Consider the following 19,811-nt stretch of genomic DNA (forward strand, 5'->3'; position numbering starts at 1 on the left):
TTTTTTTTTTTTTTTTTTTTTGTTTTCCCAAATCGGCAACCGCCTTATAAGAAAAGACTTCTGCTGTGTAGGTTCCACAACCTCCAGGTCACTGTTCTACGAGCAATACATCGATGACTAGAACAAAAGATTTAATTGAACTTTGAGCATAATGTTTCTTGAGTAAACTTGCTATGAGTCTTTGAATGACATTAAGAGGGTTGTTTGTAGAATCTGTGTGCGGCGAAATATATGGCTAAGCCGATTATGAGTCGGGCGAAATTTGCTGTTTCTCATGTGCTGATAATTAGTACAATTCGAGCGAATTTGAAGATGAACTTTGAAGTTGTTTAACGAGCAAAAGAACAGTAATTGTAAGAAACAAGTGGAAAAATGCCAAACCCCCTTTATTAAAGATGACGGCCTATCAACCCTGGGGCTTACATACCTACATAGTACACAAAGCTTTCCAGCAAGAGAAGTCGAGATCGTAGCTGGACGAAGAGCATCTGGGTGTGGAGCATGGCAAACTTTATAAGTTAATGCTTGGAAAAGTCCTGTCACCAAGGCGCGATGGCTGAGTGGTCTAAAGCGTGAGACTCGAAATCTCATCTCTTCGGAGGCGTCGGTTCAAATCCGGCTCGCGTCGATTTTTTCCGCCTCTCTACAAAAAGGCCCCTTTTTGTCTCGCGACCTCGTCGCCATTTATCCAATGCGTCTACGATCTGAGTTAACGTCCTGCATTCTCACATAGTCCTCTAATTGCAAGCATTTAGTCCTCGACTGCTTGATTCCAGCCATGGTAATAATAACTATTATTTAATTCGACTTAGTGCAGATATAATCAATATGATACCGTTCGTTTTCAATTGCAGGGAGTCCTCTTGTGGGTTTTTAGAGAGGTTAATTACAGCAAGCCTGCTCGACTTTCCTTTCCATGTGAGGTAGTCATCAGGAGCGCTGTTGGTATTTCCTAGAAGAGGGCACACCACCGGTAGTGGTCCATAATACCCCACAGAAACCGGAGAGCGCTTGTTCCCCGTCGCGCACACTGATCAGCGCGGATCTACGATGCTTTGGGTTTAGGCTGAATCAGTTGCCGTGGATTCGGGTCCGGCTCTCCCACCCGCAGCTCTCTCCGCCAGCTAATTAGCACAGAGGAGCATCACGACTGCGACCTTGGGCAGGCAAGTATCGGGACTGGAACAGTCAGGGGGGTGTCCGTTTGCGGTAAGGGGCGGAACAGGCAAGGAGGCCGGTGAGTTTAATTAGTTGATCAATTCTTCTTCTTCTTCTTCTTCTTCTTCTTCTTCTTCTTTTGTTCCAGATTTCCTCTGTCGGTAGTTCTGTTATAAAGGTCAGCTCTGGCCCTGACCCTCGCTTCACAGGACCATCAGGTACGTACAACGCGCCGGGCCCGGGCTACCTGGTCATACACGTGTGGACGCGCAACCCGCTGATCGAGTATAACATCGTCGAGTCGCACGGGGAGCTGGTGCCTAACGAGCCGTGGACGGCCAGGCACTTTGACCAGCGGGCCACCCTCGGCATGCACCAGGGTACCTAATTACGACTCGGTCATTGTTGCTCCTTGTGAAGGGTTTATTCTTATATATATATACATTATATATATATATACATGTTCTTCTGTTCATTTGGAAGCCCGGAACCTGGAGGGATCCGACCGAGCGCAGCGGCCACTATTATTAATTAAGCCTTGACGTAAAAATCGACGCAGCTCTCGTAAGTCTGCTTGTTCCCGCTCGCATACCAGTACCATTGGATGGCGCACTTGCCGCCGGTGCTGCACGCCGTACCGAACGTGTTCGGGATGGTCACGTTGAAATCGACTAAATAACGATTTAAAAACAGAGAGAGCGGCAGTGGTTAGCCTGTTGATTCTTGAAAATCCCAAGCCTTTCCAGTTCTTTGCAAGCCACAAACCGGCGGCCCTTCGATGGTTCTTGACTTGATTTTCACTTACTGTCTGACCGAGGCGTCGTCGCTGTCGCGTTTGGATAGGAATCCCAGGACCTCAAGGGATCGCCGATGATCTTGTTTGCCTCCAGGTCAACGATCGAGACGTTCTTGAGCGGCGGAAAGAACATCAAAAGTCAGTAAGTACTAGGTAACAAGCAAATAGAGTGACCTGGGCCAGTACTTAATGTAATCGCCAGCTAGGGTTTGAGATAGGGAGGAGGAGGGTGTGGTTGACGGGTGCTACTTACCGCATAGCCCGGGTGGTGCCCGGCAATTAGGTCGACGTGGAAGTCGATGACTTGACCCGGCTCGTATTCCACCGCTTCATTGTCCTCGTACTGGTAGCCCCGGCAGAGGAACGGATTGCAGCCGAGTTCTGAGCCTGCCTTTGCCACCCCGTTCTCGATAGGGCCGGCCTTGTCTGCGCCCCAACCCCAGGCTCGGTCAGCGGTCCTGTATCTCTAGCACCTTCATGTAGCAATCGTTCCGGGAGATAAGCTCTCACCCTTCTCCATGTACACCGCGTAGGTCTCGCCACATCGTTGTGTATAGTACGGACCAGCCTGGTATCAAGAAGGTCAGTGTGTGATTACTCCTTTCTTTAAGGGGAGAAAAAGGGGGGGGCGTTTGCGAGAGGGTGAACACCTACTCCACGAGGTGTAGGAACTGTCACAACAGCGTGACCGAGCACTGTGCTCAAGGCAGCGGCAAAGCTAACTAGTCGGAAGAGAGTCGTGGCCATCTCGTGTGCAGACAGTTTCGTCCTGTATCTAGCACGCGAGCCGCGACAGGATAGGGAGAGCAGCAGCAGCAGCAGCAGAAGCAGCAGCACCGACGAATATGACCCTTCAGGCCCAAAGACTATTCAGGGAGGTGTGCAGTCGGCGGGTGCATTTCTCCGTGCAACTCACGGTCATCCACGAGCATGTGGACTGCAGATCAGATCCGGGATCCAACTGCCCGTCGACCGCCGCACCGGGAAACGAAACGAACAAGCTTTTGCCACGAATGGGACGCAGGGAAACATCTGGGGTTAATCAAGAACAAACACTCGTGGGGTTTCAACTGCTACTCTAGTCCCCGTACCCATCGGCCATCACCTGCTGAGGCAGACTTGGCTGATGGTTGAGCCTCAGGGTGCCTCCTTTCCGCGCCATTGGTGGGAGAATTACGGAGTATCTTTGTGTGTTTGATCAATCGGGGAACGAAAAGGTTGCGCCTCAGGACACGCGGGCGGAAGAGGGCTTGACCAGGAAATAATTAGTCGCTCGCCGTCAAAAACATGCAGAACGGAAAATGATCGTCGTTTCTGACCCCCCCTTTCCTCGGCTCTCGAATCGATAGGTAGCTAGGTTACCTATTAGGTAGGCACGGAGGAGGTATCCGTACTTACTTGGTATTTCCCTACACTACGGAGTAGTAGCATGTCGTCGTCATCCATTGGTCTAATAAGCGGGCCGCGGCGGTAGTAGCTCTTCCGGAAGCGGAAGCGGAAGCGCGTAGTGTAGAGTTTCCCAACCTCAATTCTCGGCCCCACACTTGCTCCCTGCTACTTGACGATCGAAACATGAAACACCGGAATGTTCTCCCCGGGGCCGGACAGAATCCCGCCCACGCGCGAACGAGTACTACAGTACGTACGCAGTATGGGTTGCTCCTGCGTAGTCCCTGACCGAAATAGCTCGTTCCACCACTGACGTCTTGGCGCCTGACGATGGGGTTGCCCCGAACGGGAATTCTGATACGTTATGGTAAAAAATACGACTAATTAACATCTGGTCCTACGAGGTCAGGTCAGTTTTGACTCGGCGGTCTCACGTCGCTCCGGATTTTTCCTGGCACCACCCTCGCCCTCATTCGTCTCATTCGTGTAGAAATGCTGGATGGTTTTGTCCGTCGTTTCGGGCTGCCGAGCCCATGCTGTGACTCGGGGGGAGTTCGGACTTTTAGCGGAGGAAATCGAGTACACGACCGTACGAACAACACCAAGAATCTGGAGATGGGATGTAGCGAGAGACCCATCTGATACTGCGTAATCAGGTAAAAGGTTAATGACTGGAGCGCGTATATAAATCGGAACCCAACCCTCCTCGCCTTCGTACGAGCCCCATCACACTTCCTTTTGGCATCAACACGCATACTATATTAATACCCTTCAGCTCTCCGCAAACCACAGTGAAGAGAAGAGAAAAAGAAAAAAAAAAAGAAACAAAAAATCCAAGACACCACCCGACGCCCAGCATGAAGTTTCTGTTGACCACCACCATCGCTGCCCTGGCCGGCCTTGTTGCCGCCTCGCCCACACCCACCATCAACATCGGCGGACAGCTCAACAAGCGTGCCAGCCCGAACGACGTTTGCAACATCGGCTACGCCTCCACCAACGGCGGGTGAGTTTTGACTCCCCCCATATCTCCTTGGTGCCCCCGATCTGCTGATGCTAAACCTTTGGTTTGTTACAACATCACAACAGCACAACTGGAGGTGCGGGCGGAACGACCACAACCGTAACCAGCTTCGCCGAGTTCAGTGCCGCCGCCAAGGGTGACGACAAGAAGATCATCATTGTCGACGGCAGCATCAGCGGGTCTGGCTCCGTCAAGATTGGCGCTAACACGAGCGTTCTCGGGAAGGCCGGTGCTTGTACGTCGGCCTTTTCTGTTCTTTTCTCTCGTTATATAATTAAACACAAAATGAGCCTGGCAATAATAGACTAGTTGCTAACAGAACCCGTTCAGCCATCACCGGCATCAACCTTACCATCAAGGGTGTCAAGAACGTCATCGTCCGCAACTTGAAGCTCAGCAAGGTGGTCGGCGGCGACTGCATCACCGTCCAGGACGCCACCAACGTCTGGCTCGACCATCTCGACCTGAGCGGCGACCTGAGCGTCGACAAGGACTACTACGACGGCCTGATCGACATCACCCACGCCGCCGACTGGGTCACCGTCTCCAACACCCACTTCCACGACCATGTAATTCCCCTCGCCCAGCTTTTCTCTCTTTATTTTCCTCTCTCTTTGCTTTCTTCCTCGATGAAGAAGAAGATGAAAAAGATCGCGTTGCTGACCAACTCATCACCTCGCTCCTTTCTCAACTACAGTGGAAGGCTTCGCTGGTCGGCCACTCTGACAGCAACGCCGACGAGGACACGGGCAAGCTCCACGTCACGTACGCCAACAACAGGTGGACCAACATCAGCAGCCGCACGCCCTCGATCCGCTTCGGCACCGGTCACATCTTCAAGTAAGCCAGATGAGATTTTCGTTTTTTTTTTCCCTCCCCAATCAAAAAACCGTAAAAAAAATGAAATAAAATAAAAAAAATTGCAAGAACTGGCTGAATTTAACACGACCGCGCCTCCTCCTCCTCCCCAGCAACTACTTCGACACCATCACGACCTCGGGCATCAACACGCGCATGGGCGCCGTCGTGCTGGTCGAGTCGAGCGCCTTCGTCAACGCCAAGCGCGCCATCACCTCGCTCGACTCGGACATCGACGGCTCCGCCGCCGTCGTCGACGTCGACCTCGGCGGCTCCACCAACGACGCCCCCGTCGCCAACGCCGCCCCTTCCATCCCCTACCAGTACTCCGTCGTCGGCTCCGCCAACGTCCGCGACGCCACCGCCAACAGCGGCGCCACTCTCGCCTTCTAAGCCCCCTCTTTCTTTCTTTCTTTCTTTTTTTTTCCCTTCTGGCGATTTTATATGTTGTGATGCCGTATGATTTACTCTATCAAGGCGGCCGGAAGGTTCAAGGCGTGATCAATCATGAGCCGCTGGTTTTGATGACGAACGGCAAAGATGTACCGAGCAGCCAAAAAAAACCTGGAGACGAGGTAGAGCTCGGAAGACGCCAAACAAGTCTCAAGTTGTTTTGAAAAGAACCATCGTGATGTGACCACAAATGCATCCCGTGAACAGGGGCCTCCAGTGTTACAGGACTTGAATGACAGTAGGTCAGATCCGATTGGCCCACCAACAGGGGTAACGAGCCAGGGTTTGACATGTAATCCGTATTTAGACAGCATTCCCGAGTGCCTCCGGCACTTGGAACGATCAACGCGTTTTATCACCACTTCTACAGACCCGTACCAGTTGGTCCAGGAGTGCCGCCCACGGCGCGAATACCGCTATGGTGTCGTATTATTGCAGCCGTTCAGAGCTGTAGCGATTTGCAGCCACCGAGCTGTAGCACATTCTACTTCATTTTCTCATATTTTCCTGCCTACGATGAGAGCGTCAATGGTAACTTCAGCAACGAGGTGTTCCAGATGCTGCCACGGAGTTATTACAATCCAAACGGCGTTCACACAATGCTGCTCTCCCCCAGCCGAGAACAACCGCCACCCACCACCCCTCAACCGCGAAAGACTCTCTCCTCTTTGGGGCTATAATTGATTGCTCATAACGCCACCCCTCGCCGGCGAGCTCCTTACTGATTTTTTTCTCTTTTACTCCCGCAGCACGTTGCTGACAAACACGTCGGTGGGACACAACTCGTGGAGATAGTATGGCATGTATTATCCTTTCTATTGTTGGCCAGTGCTTCGCAACGCCGTATATCGCCGGTGATACCCAGGAACCAGCAAGAAATCGTGACTCCTGAGATACACGAGGCTGGGCCGTTCTAAGTCTTTAGATGCCATTGCCATCCCGTACCGTGCATACCCGTCAGACTGCCGTAACCCTTCCGTCCAAACGCCGTCTCCCTTGCAATGCCGTTCCTCTAAAGAATCGTTCCGAAGCTGACGACGGGGTGGGTTAGCATCGAATATGCAGCAAGCCGGACAGTGACACTCACCCAAAAGTCCGCTTGATGCTGCGGACATAGTACTCGAGCCAGTTCCGCCTGGTCACTTCTTCCTGGCCGATGGGCACGCCCTTCCACTCTACGCGCATGGTGGTGACCTTGTCAACATCGTTCTGGTCGAACTCAATCTGTAGGGTCGAGTAGTGGCCGGCCGGCCACTGGTCCAGACGCCAGCTCTGGACAATCTTCTTCGGCTGCTCCAACTCCAGGTACTCGCCCGAGACATTGCCGCCAAACAGCTCAAACTTGCCGCCCTTCTTGGCCCCCTCAAACACCTTGGGAGGCGCCCGAGTGAAGGCGGCTATCCGCTGAGGGTCGGTGAAGGTCTGGTAGAGCTCCTCGGCCGTCGTGCGGAACTCCTCGTTGTCGGTCACAGTGGTCGTGTTGACGATCGAGGTCTTGGTCGTCTTTGAGCTTGATGTGGTCGCCGGCTTGGCCGAAGACGTGGTCTGGGGGAGGTATTTCGGGGTAGAGAAGCCACTCGAGGGGTTCGAGCCGGGAGCATGCTGGATGTCCTTGCCGTGCTCGGCAATCAGGGCCGGGGACAGCTTGAGAAACTCGGTCCGCAGCTGGGGGACGAGCTTCGACCGGACAAGGTCCTTGACTGGCTGCTTGTCCTTGGATTCGGAGTAGATATCGATTTCGAACTGACGTGATACTTTCTTAGTCTGCGGTCATGAGCCAGCAAATTGGATGGCAAGAGTAGACCTACCACGAACTCGTCCTCCGTGAGATCGTGCGACACCTCCGGAATCGTGATGGTGCCCGAGATGTCGTCATCCTCGGGAGTGGAGCCTGGGGCATGGACAGTTCAGCTACGGCTTGGCAAGACACAGGTTACAGGTAGACATCTAAAGCAAAAAAGAGCGCAACGTGACAAAACAGAGTGATTGTATTCTATAAAAAAACGTACCTGTATACTCCAGGGTTAACTTGACATCAAAAATCGTAATGACCTTGCCCTTGCGCTGCGCCACCTCGACATCTCCAATCATGCTGATGACTTTGGTGATCTTAGCCGCGACATCTCCTTCCTTTGCCTCGATCTTGGTGAGGTTATCCTCGAACCACTGGCGCGCCCACGCTGACGCATCCTTGTTCACCCAGTGCCAGTTGTTGGGATTGTGCAGAACCATCTTGGCGGCGGTGGCGCTTGTCGAGAACGGTAAACCGGGTTGGGAGGAACTGTCTTGAGTTCGATATCACTCTGCGTCGGTCAGCAACGGATCTCAGAGCTACACGTAAAAGATACACGCGCTGCTTGTTGCTCAGTCAGAGATGGCCTGGTTGGCCGCAGCGTCCGTCATCAAAGGAACGAGTACAAGTCACCCTATGACTGGTGCCAGCTGAACAATCATCAGGGAGCAATTGGCGCGGAAACGAGTGCAGACGTGCAAAATCATAAAAAAATAAACGTACCTGCTTGTCGATCGGGAACGTCGGTCACGGTGTTTCCTGCGGGGAGTCGACTCAGAGCTGTTGATGGGGGAGCGAGGCTCGCCCAGATGAAGGAATGGGAGCAACTGTGAGAAAGCATCTTTGGAAAGCTCTAGAAAACTCAGCAGGCTCCGCTCCAATTGGGCGGGGAACAGGGGCAGGAAATCTGACCGCCTTTGGTGGGGTTCAGATCCTAACCTTTTTCGTGGGGCGGGGTCCCCCAATTGAGCCCGATTGAGGGGCGGTTCCAGACCGAGCAGCAGACAATCCAGCTCTTGCCATTCTGAGCTGCCTTGATTTATCAGCCTTCCATACACGTGTGTAGGACGCCAGAGCATCGCCTTACAAAAGGGATCTTCGATATGATGGACGATGCCTCGAGGTTTGCAAGGAACCACAGAATCCCGAGTCCCGCATACTCGGTTCAGCTCAGCAATTTACGACAAATTGGCCGTGGTAGGGTCGCCTTGCCTTATCCCGCCAGCGGCGCGATTCAATCTGAGGGTCGACAACCTTGGATTACTACGGTAGAGAGGCCCTGAAGAGGGGGTCAAGGAACACTACACGAGCTTCGAGTGCCAGAAAACTTGGGTGCTAATGCTTCTACACTACGAGACACATCAAACACGCATCATACACACAAACAAGCACACACACATACCCACCCATGTGGACAGTACCTACACGGATTGTTGTGTATGTACCCGCTCTCGCCGCTCGGCCCATCCCGGCCGGGTGGAGTCCGGCCGAGCTCCGTTGCCAGAAGCCGGCGCGAACCAGCAAGATATTTTCGGTGTATGTATTGTACCTCGTGCACGGCCGAGGACCGACTGTTGTCTAAATAAAGAACACCAGTCCCAACCACAAGGATAGACTTTTGCCAAGATTCGACGGTCGGCCGCTACACTACTAGTACTCGTACGAATAGAAACCCCCGCTCGCTTGGCTAACTTCTTCCTATGGAATCGGTGGGCTGTTCAGAGCGGCCTCGTTAAGCGACTGGCTGGAGATCTCGTTTGCGAGCAATGTCGATATGCCCGACTTCCCTTGCAGTTCTTTGAGAAACCGAGGCTACCTAGCCACTAGGCAGGCGTGTCTGGCAGGATTCCGCACTCAGGCAACAGGCGCGTCCGCTCAAAACTCGTCGTTCGGCATGAAGCTCTTCCGATGCTGGCTTCCCTCGCGATGGCAATGGTAACGAGTCGAATTACGCATTGAGAAGAATCCATTGCTATTAATATCCCATCAACCTGCTGAGGCCCAGCATCTTGAAGAAGTGGAAAGCCTCGGCTGAAGCGCCGTTAGCAGTGGATGAAGAGTTGTCTAGGTAGTGAACGAGGACTTCCCCCCTCGGTAAATTTCGGTGGTTCGCGCGACGCTACGTCAGGCCACTAGTATCTCTATCTTTTTGAGCTACCAAAGGATAGAGGTGATAAACCACCCTTCGGCCGATCTCGAGATCACAGGGGATTGTCCCTACAGCGCTGATCAGAAGCAGGAGCGGCTCGGCTCGGCCTTCTTTGTCTTATCAAGGCTGAACCGTATGGAGAACAAGTGCATCAACTGCTCGTTGAGGGCCGAAAGCAAAGGGGAGGCAAATCGTGGGTCACGTTCCACGATGCTACCTCACTTGTGCTACCTGAGGTTGCGCACAGGAAACAGCTGGTTGGCGGTCGCACAACCACGCCTTGGGCTTGCACTTTCCGCTCATATGTCTCTCGTCGCGGTGTCGGTTCGACTGCATCTCCTATTGCGTGAAGCAGCAGCAGGAGCGGAGGTGGGGCAGGCATCTGCCATCTGCGGATGCAACGACAAGCAACAATCGAATCATGCGCCAAGGATCGAGCAAGGGGTTAAGCGCCCGCAGCATGCATCACGACCAATGCACAGCTTCTGGCGAATCATTTGTTGGTCTTGGGTATTTTGCCCAAAACCAAGAATAGATTGCCGGCACAGGCCTCCTGCGCTTGGCCAATCGAGCCCCGTGTGGCCCCTCCCCCCCCTTTGGCCGTCCCTTTGTTCCGCCCTCCCTTAGAGGGCTTGCCAACATCGCATGGGTAGCATGCAGTTGTTCTGGTGTGGTAAAACGGCGACAGCCAGGGTCGCCGGCCTCGATCTATCAAGGCTGACGACTTGCGGGGAATGTGTTGCTAAGTTGGGCAGACACGGGCTGGAAACATCCCCGAACTTCGCGCCAATCTCCGAGGCACGCTTAGACTACATACATCCTCGACGCTATCGCAGCACGGAGCCGTCGATCCCAAGTGACACCTGCGTGTCCGCGTCTTGCAGCACCGAACCTGGATTAACCTCCAAAAGTCAGGTTTCCCAGGTTGGACAGGGACGGGAAGATCCAATGGTGATCGCCGTGAGACACTCTGATCTTGCACACTTGCTGGATCTCAACTCAACCTTCTTACGCTTTGCGCGAGCAGAGAGGCCTGGGCAGAGAGGCCGCAGTACTGAACGGTTGGGCATTGACTAACTAACCATTGATCGATCTGGAAGGCTGCACCGTTGCAGGGCCCGGAGAACTAGGGGCAATTTCAAAGCAGTTGCAGAGACGCCCCCAAGTCGCCAAGGCCACACTACTCACGACAACCGCAGCTACCTTACCACCGAAGAGCGGGAGGGTGGCTCCCGCTTTTCCATGCACGTCCGACGGTTTTAATCTACCCACCTGCAACACACATGACGCTAGAGTACTGAGAGGTCGGTGAACCCACTGTCGCCTCCTCTCGGCACCCCGGCCGGGCCCTGGTGCAATTCCTCTTTACATCTTGCACCGCTCTCGCCCTCTGTTCCGACTCCGACTGCAGGCCGCAACACCCCGCGACGCAGCCGCGGCTTGGGGCGGACCACAACCTCGAGGACGACTCCAGCCAGCGCAACTACCGCTCATCTCCAGGATCTGGGCCTTTGCACGCAAGTATCACATGAGGCTGGGAACCTGACCCCCGAGCTCCCCCCACAAGAGGTAACCTCGGATGTGAATGGCTTGGTGACGGCGTCGCGAGGTCTCTCTTTGGTGACTACTTGGGACAGCGTGGGACGACGCAGGCCTTGTCCACAGTTTGCTGCCCCGAGGTTCGCCTGGCCGGATATCGCCAGAAAGCGAAGGCTCATATCTTACCCTCACTCAGGTTTGAGTTCGATAACGCCTGTCCAGCATGATGAGCTCCTCGCGCGATCCCACGGCGCGCCTTCGTGCCGGGTTGAACCCTCTTCTCACGGGATCGCTGGGCGGATTTCACGGCCACAATTCCAACAACACGCCGGTCTCGGCCTTGTCAGTGAGTTCTCACGGTGCCTTCCCGCCCGGACAGACCCCCCTGAGCGCCATTCAGCCATACAACCCGCAAGAATGGGTAGCCTCGCCCAGTGTCGGCCCTGCTCCCGATCGCATCCAGCACGCCCAGGCTGCTCAGTCTTTTCAGGACCCTCAGAGTGAGCAGTCCCCAACCTTCTGTTTACCTTGCCGTGACTGACCCGTGGAAGCGTCGCCGCTCCCGCCTCCGCCGTACTCTCCTCCCCGTAGCGGACACCCTGTGAGTACGACATTCGATCAGCCGCAAGCGGCCAACATATCTGTCGCCAGAGCCCCGCCGCCACCCCCGCCACCCCCGCCGCCGGTACAGAGGGTTGCGACGGAGCCGCCCGCCGCCAACACGTCTTTCCCTCCACCTCCGGGAGCAAGGGGTGCCTCGCGCGAGAGACGGTTTGGGCTGCCATCTCTGGGGAGAAGGCGTGAGGTGGGACAAACGAGTCCGTCTCCGGAGCAACAACACAACAGGTCCTTCAGTATCAATTTGATGTCGCGTTGCAACTCCGGCCACCCGGGGCCGCTGACCGTTCAGATACCGCAACAACGGACCGACCAAGAGTCTGTTCAGAATACGGCGCCGGCAGCACGTCGAGCGGCGTCGACCCCGGCTGTGTCCACACCAACCTCGGCACGGTCGCGGTCCTCCTCGCAAGTAAGGTGGGACCCTTCTATGCCCGTACCGCCGCCACCTCCGGGCCCGCCGCCGTCAGCGGTAAGATCCCAAAGCGCGCAGCGGACGCAGTCCGGAAGCGATCCCATCGTCTCGCCGCCGACACGACGACCTCCTCCCAGCGGCGTCGCTGCTCTGGGACCGGTTCCGCCCACCCCAGCAAACTGGAGGGATGGCGACAATATGCCGGGTCCCCCCGCGTCGACCCCGGAGCCGCCGACCACTGCAACAACGGTTCCTGCTTCCGAGACTCTAAGCACGGAGAACGGCGCAGCCACCAGTTCACCCGAACCCGGCGTTTCCACGGCGAGCCCAACGGGGGGGCTGACCAGGAGCCCTGCCGTAAGGGGTGGCGAAAGGGCACAGACATTGCTCGAGCGGAGGAGCGAGAGCAGAACACGAGGGGTTGCTCGCGGCTCAGTCGACCCGTCCGCGCGACCCCAGCCTCTCTCCGATATTGTGATTCCAAGCCCATCTGCCGGGGGGCTGCAGAGACGACTGACCATCAACCGGGGGACGCCGCGGTCGGCGAGGACAGGCGACGGTGCCAGGACGGGCGAGCCGCATGACCCTGGCCAGGAATCGCGAACGCCACGGGCTGATGGGTCAGCACAGATTCTGTCGGGACAGGTAACACCCACGATGCTGTCCCCCAGCGCCGGGAAGCAGCCCGAGCGCCAAGTCCTGGCGCCAAAAGCCCTCCCGACCCCCCCGACCGGCAGTCGATCATCTTCATCACATCGAGGCATGGGCGTGGGTCCTTTGAGTGCGCCAAATACTCCTCTACCACCCTTAACTAAACAGGCAGTCATTACGCAGACGACCGACCAGTTCGCTCGGGGAACCATCGAGCGTTTCACGGCCTTCGCCCGGAACGAGGCGGCGGCGGCCGACGATGCCGAACGGGTCAGGCTGTTTGCCGAATTTTTCGTGAGCGAGTCGAGGATACGACGGGAACGGTACGGGGCGGCCATCAGCGCCATGGGGTCCGAGATTCTCGATCTGACGCGCGATCTGTTCCGGCCGATGGCTGCCAGACGGGAGTCGAGCAACTCGGTAACCAGCGGAACCGTGGAACTGACACCGCAGTCTTCGGAGTCGAGATCGCATCGCGGGTCCATCGGGTCTGCCTTGGGCGGGAACACGCCGACATCCAGCCAAACACCGGCGCCCCCGTCGCCCGCGACGCCTGCCAACCAAAACTGGCAGTCGTCCGGCTACATGCCCTCGCTATCGCCGATCCTGAGCATGAGCGTCAGCGACGCGCTCGATGAGGAGGACTCTCGCGGGCGACCAGCCAGTCGTTGGTGGGAGTCCGACTCGACCGGTGCGCCGGGGGGCCGGCTTGAGAGGTCCAAGAGGGAATCCAAGTACATGGGTGTTCCTAAGGAGGCACGAGAGGCGCTGCAGTGGATCGATGACACGCACCCTTCGCCCGGCGACGGGTCGAGCAAGCGCGATTCTTTCCCGCCGGAAAAGACCGGATGGCATGACCAAGACCCGTCGGCTACGCCGCAGAACTTCTCCCGCAGCTCGCTCGCCTCCTCGTCAGCGCCGGCCACCCCAAATCCGGACCACCTGGATGTCTCTCGGCTTGTGACGCTGCCGCCCCCTTACCCACGCCACCACCCCGCCGTGAATAATAACCACCCCGAGCTGGCGCAGACCCGCGCCGAAGTCCGCGCAATCAGCGACATGAAGGAGATCGAGGTGATCAAGGACGCATTCGAGCAAGACAGCGCAAAGATGCGGGCAGAAGCCGCCGAGGCGACCAAGAAGCGCCGGCAAGCTCTTCGCCAGCATCTCCAGGAGCAAGTTTCTTCGGGCGCCATCGGGTACGCGGAAGCCGCGGCTATCGAAGCCGAGGCCAAGACGGAGGAGCGTAACCAGGTCAGGGAGTTCGAAAGGAAAGACTTCGACTCCTTCCAGACGGCCGTCGTCATGCCGGTCAACGAGATCCTCCAGACGCGCATCAACGCGGCGACCAACCTCTTCCAGTCCCTCCGCAGCCGACTCTTTGACGAAACCCACGACTCCAACCCCAACCTCCCTCAGGAGGAAGGCGACGAGCAGCCCGAGCTTCTCGAGAAGCTCACGCTCCTCAAGTGGATCTTCGAGGCGCGCGAATCCCTCCACCGCAGCCTGTACGACCTCCTCTCGGACCGCAACGACCGCTACCGCGACATGGTGCTGGTGCCGTACCGGCTGGAGGGGCAAAACGACAAGGTGGCGTCGGCCGAGGCCTTCTTCGCCGAGGACGCCGCCAAGCGCGCTCTGGCGTTCGCCGAGGAGGCGCTGCACCGGACCCAGGAGTTCCGCGACGTGGTCGAGGAGACGGTCGTGCGCGGGGTCGAGGTGCAGCTCAACGCCTTCTGGGACATCGCGCCGCCGCTCAAGCGGCTGCTCGACAAGATCCCCGCCGACGGCGCCGACCTCGAGGGCTTCCACATCCAGATCCCCGCCGCCGAGTTCGCCGAGAACCCGAGCTACCACGAGCACCCGCTGCAGTACCTCTACAGCCTGCTGCTGCACGCCGAGAAGAGCACGTACCAGTTCATCGAGAGCCAGACGAACCTGCTCTGCCTGCTGCACGAGGTCAAGGAGGCGTGCGTCACGGCCAAGGCCAAGGTGATGGAGCTCGACGGCAGGGACCCGGCCCGGGTGGAGGAGACGAAGGCGGAGGAGACCAGGCGGCTGACGGACGACCTGAAGGAGAAGGTCCGGGTGGTGCAGGACCAGTGGAACAGCGCGCTGGGGGAGACGGTCGGGAATGTGAAGGAGAGGGTCGGCGGGTACCTGCTCGAGACGGGCGGTTGGGACGAGAGCTTTGAGGAAGGGGGCGTTGGTGGCGTTTGAGACTCCTTCTCTCTCTCTCTCTCTCTCTGATGACACACCGGGCTGCCCTGGCGTTTTCCACGGCTTCATCCCCAGTTAGGGTGATTTGCTGATGGCGGTTCTGATACCCCGTTTTGCCGTCTATATTTTTTGTTTCTACTTTCTTTCTCTTCTCAGTGCACTATTTGAAGAAGAACGAGGCTACGATGTGTATGAACTGAATAATATTGGGACGGAGATGAGTCGATGGGTGGAGGATAAGACGATTCACGGACTTGTATCTTCAAAGCCGTACTTCCTATATCAGGACCCCAACCTTGCGGTATCTGGCAACAAGCCTGGACATAATCCCGACGGGAGCTTTGATCACCTAACCTCTACGCGTCACACCTTCCAGGTTGCCCTCTGCGCAAGTCAAGAACGACAAAACTGGACATGCTATTTCCCGTCCCGAGACACTAAGGGGCCAACATGGCTCGTTTGATATCATCAGATCAGAGCATAGGTGATCTAAAACACACGTCACAGCGGAGAATTTTCAAGTTCCTCCATTCCGCGTCGTGTATGCATGCATGTATGTACAGTTGATGTGATAGCACAGTTACCAGATTCTCCCTCCTGTAAATACAGAGTGTTAGCACTGGGTATTTCCCAGTTCAGGCCATATCCGCAACGTACCAAACAACCACCATTTTCGACTCTCTCCGCCACAAAGCAAGAGAAAATAATGGTACCCGCCAGTGCCGGTTTGATACACAAAATTCGCCAAAACGCCGCCTGCGCGATAATCCTTCTGTTGCTCGTACACATCACACTTTCTCTTTAATAAACAAACGCGCTGTAAGCGTTCCCCATCAAAGGTCTTCCCCCCCCCAAAAAAAAAAAAAACCGGGCTTCTCCCTTTTTTCTTCTTATTCTTGCCAACCGTCTACTTCTTCCCCTCGCCGCCCTCGACCGAGTCCGCCGAGCCGTCGTACTCGACGGGAAGGTCCATGCCGACCCGCCGCGCCGTCAGCCGCACGCGCTCCTCCTCGTCCATGCCCATGCCCGGGTTGTAGCGCTCGAGGAGGGTCACGTACCTGCGCTGGGCGCGCAGGTAGGCCAGGAACTGCTCGGCCTGGGCGGCGCGCAGCTCGGCGGCGGGGCCCGTTGTCGTCGTCGTTGTGGCTGTTGGTGATGGCTGGAAGTTGTCGCGCAGACGCTGGTGGAGGGGTGCGCGCGGGTTAGAGAGGAGCGGGCGCGGAGGGAGCTCGCGGAGGAGGGAGCGGTAGAGGGAGCGGAGGCGCGCGGCCATTGTTCTTTTTCTTCTCTATTGTTTTGATATTTGTTGTCTTATATTTCTGTCGTGGCGACTTTGAATTCCGAATATAGCGGTTGGCGATAAGAAAAGGGACTGTTGTGGTAGGCGACGGGAGGACTCCGTACAGTCAATGTTCATTGATGGAGAGTTTCGGACTGCATCACCCAAGGGAAGGGAAATTTAACCCTAACCCTTATCAGGTGAAAGCCGTTCCCAGTTATCTTCGGCAATTCTCCAATCCGCCGAACATGCGCGACTGCACGATATTCATTCAACCAAAATCAACGGGCTTGCTGGTCAACCCACCAACACACCAACACAATGGCGACACCAAAGAGGATATCACCAGCAACACTACCTGCCAATATTACCCGGCAAATTCGCCGCCAATTCTCCTCGTCACCTTCCCAGGGCTTCCCCTCGAAACACTACCCTCCTTCGTCCAAGACCAATCCGCAGAAGAAACGAGCCACGCTCGCGGAACCGAGATTCCCGGCCATCTCGTACCTGCCGCCGCCCTCCAACGACCCACAACAGCACGTAGTGCCCTCGCAGCTGCCGAGCGCGGCCTCCCTCCAGCAAGCCAGCACCGTCTTCACGTCGCAGGCGCCGCGCTTCCTCTACTCGGCCTCGCGCTTCCTGCACATCCCCGTCAACACGCACACGCCCGAGGTCTGCCTGGTCGGCCGGTCCAACGTGGGCAAGTCGACGCTGATCAACGCGCTGGCGGGCGCCGACGCCGACACGGCGCGCAAGGCCCACGGGCTCAAGGCCCGGAGCGCCGGCCTGGCCATCACGAGCCGCGTCGCGGGCAGCACCAAGAGCGTCAACGCGTACGGCTTCGGCCCGCCCAGCAAGGCCCAGCGCATCGCGGCCCTCGAGCGCGCCCGCGAGGTCAAGGAGCGCCTGCGGATCGAGAGCGGCAGCCGCAGCGAGCGCCGCGCCAAGCGGGACCTGCTCGAGCCCCTGCCCCAGCACCGCCTCGTCATGGTCGACCTGCCCGGCTACGGCCTGGGCTCCGAGGCCGAGTGGGGGGCCGAGATCCAGAAGTACCTGGCCCGGCGGCAGATGCTCAAGGGCGCCGTGCTGCTCATCGACGCGGTCGCCGGCGTCAAGGAGGCCGACCGCATGGTGCTCGAGACGCTCCGCGACGCCGAGGTCAGGACGTCGGTGGTGCTAACCAAGGTGGACAAGCTGATGCGCGACACCAAGGAGGAGCGGGCGCGGAGCCGGGTCGAGGAGGTCTGCCGCAGCGTGTGGAACGAGCTGAGGAGGGTCGAGGCCGGCAGCACCACGTGGTTGGAGGGTGCCGAGAAGGGGTGGCAGAGGGAGATCTGGGTCACCTCGGCGGGGGACCCGGACGCCGATGGGAACGGCGTGGGCATCGTCGGAGCGAGATGGGAGATCTGCCGCCTGGCTGGGCTGGTGGAGGACAAGCGGGTGCTCAACCCGCCGCCGAAGCCGGCCGCCCAGAAGATTGTGTCCTTTGACCAGATCCAGTGGATGGCTGATTCGGAGGCCAACAGGGCTAGGATATTGCCGCAGCGGCCATCGTTCTGAGGTTAAATGGGGTTGGGAGGGGGGGGTGGGGGGGCGCGGCTGGGTTTCCATCACTGGTCGGTTGAGGAGGTTACGGGATCTGGGAAGAGCGTGTATGGATAAGGTTATAAAATAATGTACATGGAACCGGACTGTTAGACTGGACGGCAAGTATGATACCCGATAGGTTCTTGGATGCTTGAGATCACACTTCCTACTTTATGTACACTATCCTCTCTCATTGTTGTTGTTGCCAATATCTCGCGCTGTTGATATCTCGTGCTAAGGCCGTCTCAAAGGCAACCTAGGCTAGGTAGACCTTCCTCGCTCTCCTCTTCTTCTTCCTCCGCAGCCTGTTCTCCGCCACCGGCACGTACGGATCCCGAAACATAAAGTAGGGCAAGAACACGTCCACAAGGTTGTCCCAGAATCCGAGATCGTAGAGGTTCTCGACATCCTTCAAGCGCCAAACGGCCTCCCACTCCCCATACCCCGGGAGAACCTCCCCTGTCGGCGGTTTCCCGTCGTTGGTCCGCACCAGGACCTGCTCCGCCTCCACGGGCCACCTCGTCCACGCGGGTTCCACCGTCAGGTCCTTGATGCGCCCGGGATCCAGCCTCCTCTTCCACGCGAGCCCGTCGTCCATGTCGGCCTGCCAATCGGACCACTTCATCGACTCGTTGGTCGTGGTGCCGCAGTAGATCAGCCACAGGTGGTAGCCCAGCAGCGCCCACACGAGCGGGCTGATCATCAGCGCCAGCAACGTCACAGCGGCCAGCCATACGCCGCCGCCGCCGCCCCGGCCACCGTCCTGCATCCCCCAGCTCCAGACGACGAGCCAATCGGTTATGGACATGCCGCGCCCGCCATTGGCGCGCCACGGCAGCAGCGCCCAGCTCGGAAACCGCCGGCGCATCTGGGCCGTCATCAGGCGCACGCCGAGCACGCCGCCGTAGAGGGTCAGGACGGCGGTGGACAGCAGCAGGAGGAGGAACCAGTGGTGGTTGCCAGCGCCGACGCAGTTGTTGATGAAGATGCAGTGGTGGTCGCAGCGGGCGACGCAGCGCCGGCACACGCCGCAGTGCTTGGAGCGCGCGGGCTTGAGGCGGCGGCAGGTGGCGCAGACGGCGCCCGGGTGGAAGAGGGTGAAGTCGTACGGGTACCGCGCCATCTCGGGCACGTGGTTGGCCTCCGTGATGGTGCCTGGGTCCGAGGCGGCCGACAGGTAGAGGAAGAGGTAGGGGAGGAAGATGGCCACGCTGCCCGTCGTCTTCTGCAGGGTGCTGAGCTGCGGCCAGGCCGCGGGGAGATACAGGGCTTCGCCACCCACGAGGAGGACGAGGAAGAAGATCTTGTGAAGGGAGGAAAAAAAAAGGGGGGGGGGAGGAGGGAGATCTCAGTCAGCTGGGCGAAGGCGGAAACATCTCGACTTGGAGAAAAAAGGAGGGAACAGGGTAGGGGCGTACCAAGACGGTTGGGTGCCGGTCGTACATCATGTAGTTGAAGAAGCGGGTGCAGGAGGAGGTCACTTTACCCCCGGTAAAGCGCCGGTCAAGGGCTGTGAGGCCATTGGGAAGGCGTACCCATATTAGGCGGTGCAGCCAGGCGATCGGTGTATGTCTGTAAAGTCGATAGGGTTAGACAATGGCAAACTTTAGTAGTGTCAGACAATTGAAGGTTGTGGAACTTTCGTTACCGAAGTGCTGGGAGGCGGCCGAAAAAGGTCACAAAGACCATGAACGAGATGGCCAGGATAGCGAGGGCAATTTTCGCAATAATGCCCATTTTGAGAGTTGTGTATGATGCAGGCCAGTCAAATGCATCCTTTGCAGGACGTGAAAAAGAATGCAGCGCTTGTTGTAGGTTTGCTGTGTACAGGGGCTGCGCAGGTTGGTAAGTTGCTTGGTTTGAGTCCAACTGCGACCGAAATT

At 57.3% G+C, this 19,811-nt stretch overlaps 8 protein-coding genes and 1 non-coding gene across 9 annotated transcripts; 5 read left to right on the plus strand and 4 right to left on the minus strand.

The window, feature by feature from the left end:
* The first annotated feature begins 546 nt into the window (after positions 1-546).
* Positions 547-628, plus strand: P884DRAFT_t150. Its single transcript has one exon. It is a non-coding gene; the product is annotated as a tRNA-Ser (tRNA).
* A 150-nt stretch (positions 629-778) lies between these two features.
* On the plus strand, positions 779-1,546 carry P884DRAFT_272296 (uncharacterized protein; the record flags this gene model as incomplete). The annotated part of the gene is made up of 4 exons (XM_069442512.1): positions 779-781; positions 813-865; positions 1,167-1,237; positions 1,368-1,546. 4 exons carry the CDS (start codon positions 779-781, stop codon positions 1,544-1,546), a joined length of 306 nt encoding a protein of 101 aa, XP_069294769.1.
* Positions 1,547-1,597: 51 nt separating this feature from the next.
* Positions 1,598-2,790, minus strand: P884DRAFT_249722 (uncharacterized protein). The gene is made up of 5 exons (XM_069440611.1): positions 2,609-2,790; positions 2,465-2,522; positions 2,208-2,380; positions 1,964-2,066; positions 1,598-1,829 (listed from the first exon to the last, which is right to left on the minus strand). Exons 1-5 carry the CDS (start codon positions 2,699-2,701, stop codon positions 1,690-1,692), a joined length of 567 nt encoding a protein of 188 aa, XP_069294770.1. The 5' UTR covers positions 2,702-2,790; the 3' UTR covers positions 1,598-1,689.
* A 1,410-nt stretch (positions 2,791-4,200) lies between these two features.
* Positions 4,201-5,618, plus strand: P884DRAFT_302455 (polysaccharide lyase family 1 protein; the record flags this gene model as incomplete). The annotated part of the gene is made up of 5 exons (XM_069444945.1): positions 4,201-4,349; positions 4,475-4,602; positions 4,698-4,936; positions 5,065-5,207; positions 5,339-5,618. The coding sequence occupies 5 exons, from the start codon at positions 4,201-4,203 to the stop codon at positions 5,616-5,618; spliced, it is 939 nt and encodes a 312-aa protein (XP_069294771.1).
* A 761-nt stretch (positions 5,619-6,379) lies between these two features.
* P884DRAFT_287272 (activator of Hsp90 ATPase) lies at positions 6,380-8,266 on the minus strand. The gene is made up of 4 exons (XM_069443869.1): positions 7,688-8,266; positions 7,487-7,569; positions 6,766-7,421; positions 6,380-6,709 (listed from the first exon to the last, which is right to left on the minus strand). The coding sequence occupies exons 1-4, from the start codon at positions 7,908-7,910 to the stop codon at positions 6,691-6,693; spliced, it is 981 nt and encodes a 326-aa protein (XP_069294772.1). The 5' UTR covers positions 7,911-8,266; the 3' UTR covers positions 6,380-6,690.
* A 2,890-nt stretch (positions 8,267-11,156) lies between these two features.
* On the plus strand, positions 11,157-15,313 carry P884DRAFT_69867 (uncharacterized protein). Its single transcript, XM_069446031.1, has 2 exons — positions 11,157-11,658; positions 11,710-15,313. The coding sequence occupies exons 1-2, from the start codon at positions 11,382-11,384 to the stop codon at positions 15,060-15,062; spliced, it is 3,630 nt and encodes a 1,209-aa protein (XP_069294773.1). The 5' UTR covers positions 11,157-11,381; the 3' UTR covers positions 15,063-15,313.
* A 616-nt stretch (positions 15,314-15,929) lies between these two features.
* On the minus strand, positions 15,930-16,462 carry P884DRAFT_263643 (uncharacterized protein). The gene has a single exon (XM_069441776.1). It carries the CDS (start codon positions 16,333-16,335, stop codon positions 15,970-15,972), a length of 366 nt encoding a protein of 121 aa, XP_069294774.1. The 5' UTR covers positions 16,336-16,462; the 3' UTR covers positions 15,930-15,969.
* Positions 16,463-16,662: 200 nt separating this feature from the next.
* Positions 16,663-17,913, plus strand: P884DRAFT_287275 (P-loop containing nucleoside triphosphate hydrolase protein; the record flags this gene model as incomplete). The annotated part of the gene is made up of 1 exon (XM_069443870.1): positions 16,663-17,913. The coding sequence occupies one exon, from the start codon at positions 16,663-16,665 to the stop codon at positions 17,899-17,901; it is 1,239 nt and encodes a 412-aa protein (XP_069294775.1). The 3' UTR covers positions 17,902-17,913.
* A 271-nt stretch (positions 17,914-18,184) lies between these two features.
* Positions 18,185-19,373, minus strand: P884DRAFT_280114 (DHHC palmitoyltransferase-domain-containing protein; the record flags this gene model as incomplete). Its single annotated transcript, XM_069443401.1, has 2 exons — positions 18,185-19,231; positions 19,347-19,373. The coding sequence occupies 2 exons, from the start codon at positions 19,371-19,373 to the stop codon at positions 18,185-18,187; spliced, it is 1,074 nt and encodes a 357-aa protein (XP_069294776.1).
* Positions 19,374-19,811: the final 438 nt, after the last annotated feature.

This window comes from Thermothelomyces heterothallicus, assembly GCF_042370625.1.
Source record: "Thermothelomyces heterothallicus CBS 202.75 unplaced genomic scaffold P884_scaffold_26, whole genome shotgun sequence".
Taxonomy (NCBI): Eukaryota; Fungi; Ascomycota; class Sordariomycetes; order Sordariales; family Chaetomiaceae; genus Thermothelomyces; species Thermothelomyces heterothallicus.

Excerpts from the sequence above, each read along its gene's own strand:
- P884DRAFT_249722 (XM_069440611.1), bottom strand. The coding sequence starts at position 2,701 with ATGGCCACGACTCTCTTCCGACTAGTTAGCTTTGCCGCTGCCTTGAGC. Across the intron at positions 2,523-2,608 it reads CAGTTCCTACACCTCGTGGA|GCTGGTCCGTACTATACACA; the intron begins GTAGGTGTTCAC and ends TCTTGATACCAG. Across the intron at positions 1,830-1,963 it reads GACGACGCCTCGGTCAGACA|TCGATTTCAACGTGACCATC; the intron begins GTAAGTGAAAAT and ends ATCGTTATTTAG.
- P884DRAFT_287272 (XM_069443869.1), bottom strand. The coding sequence starts at position 7,910 with ATGGTTCTGCACAATCCCAACAACTGGCACTGGGTGAACAAGGATGCG. Across the intron at positions 7,570-7,687 it reads GTTAACCCTGGAGTATACAG|GCTCCACTCCCGAGGATGAC; the intron begins GTACGTTTTTTT and ends TCCATGCCCCAG. Across the intron at positions 7,422-7,486 it reads TCACGGAGGACGAGTTCGTG|TTCGAAATCGATATCTACTC; the intron begins GTAGGTCTACTC and ends GTATCACGTCAG.
- P884DRAFT_69867 (XM_069446031.1), top strand. The coding sequence starts at position 11,382 with ATGATGAGCTCCTCGCGCGATCCCACGGCGCGCCTTCGTGCCGGGTTG. Across the intron at positions 11,659-11,709 it reads GTCTTTTCAGGACCCTCAGA|CGTCGCCGCTCCCGCCTCCG; the intron begins GTGAGCAGTCCC and ends GACCCGTGGAAG.
- P884DRAFT_263643 (XM_069441776.1), bottom strand. The coding sequence starts at position 16,335 with ATGGCCGCGCGCCTCCGCTCCCTCTACCGCTCCCTCCTCCGCGAGCTC.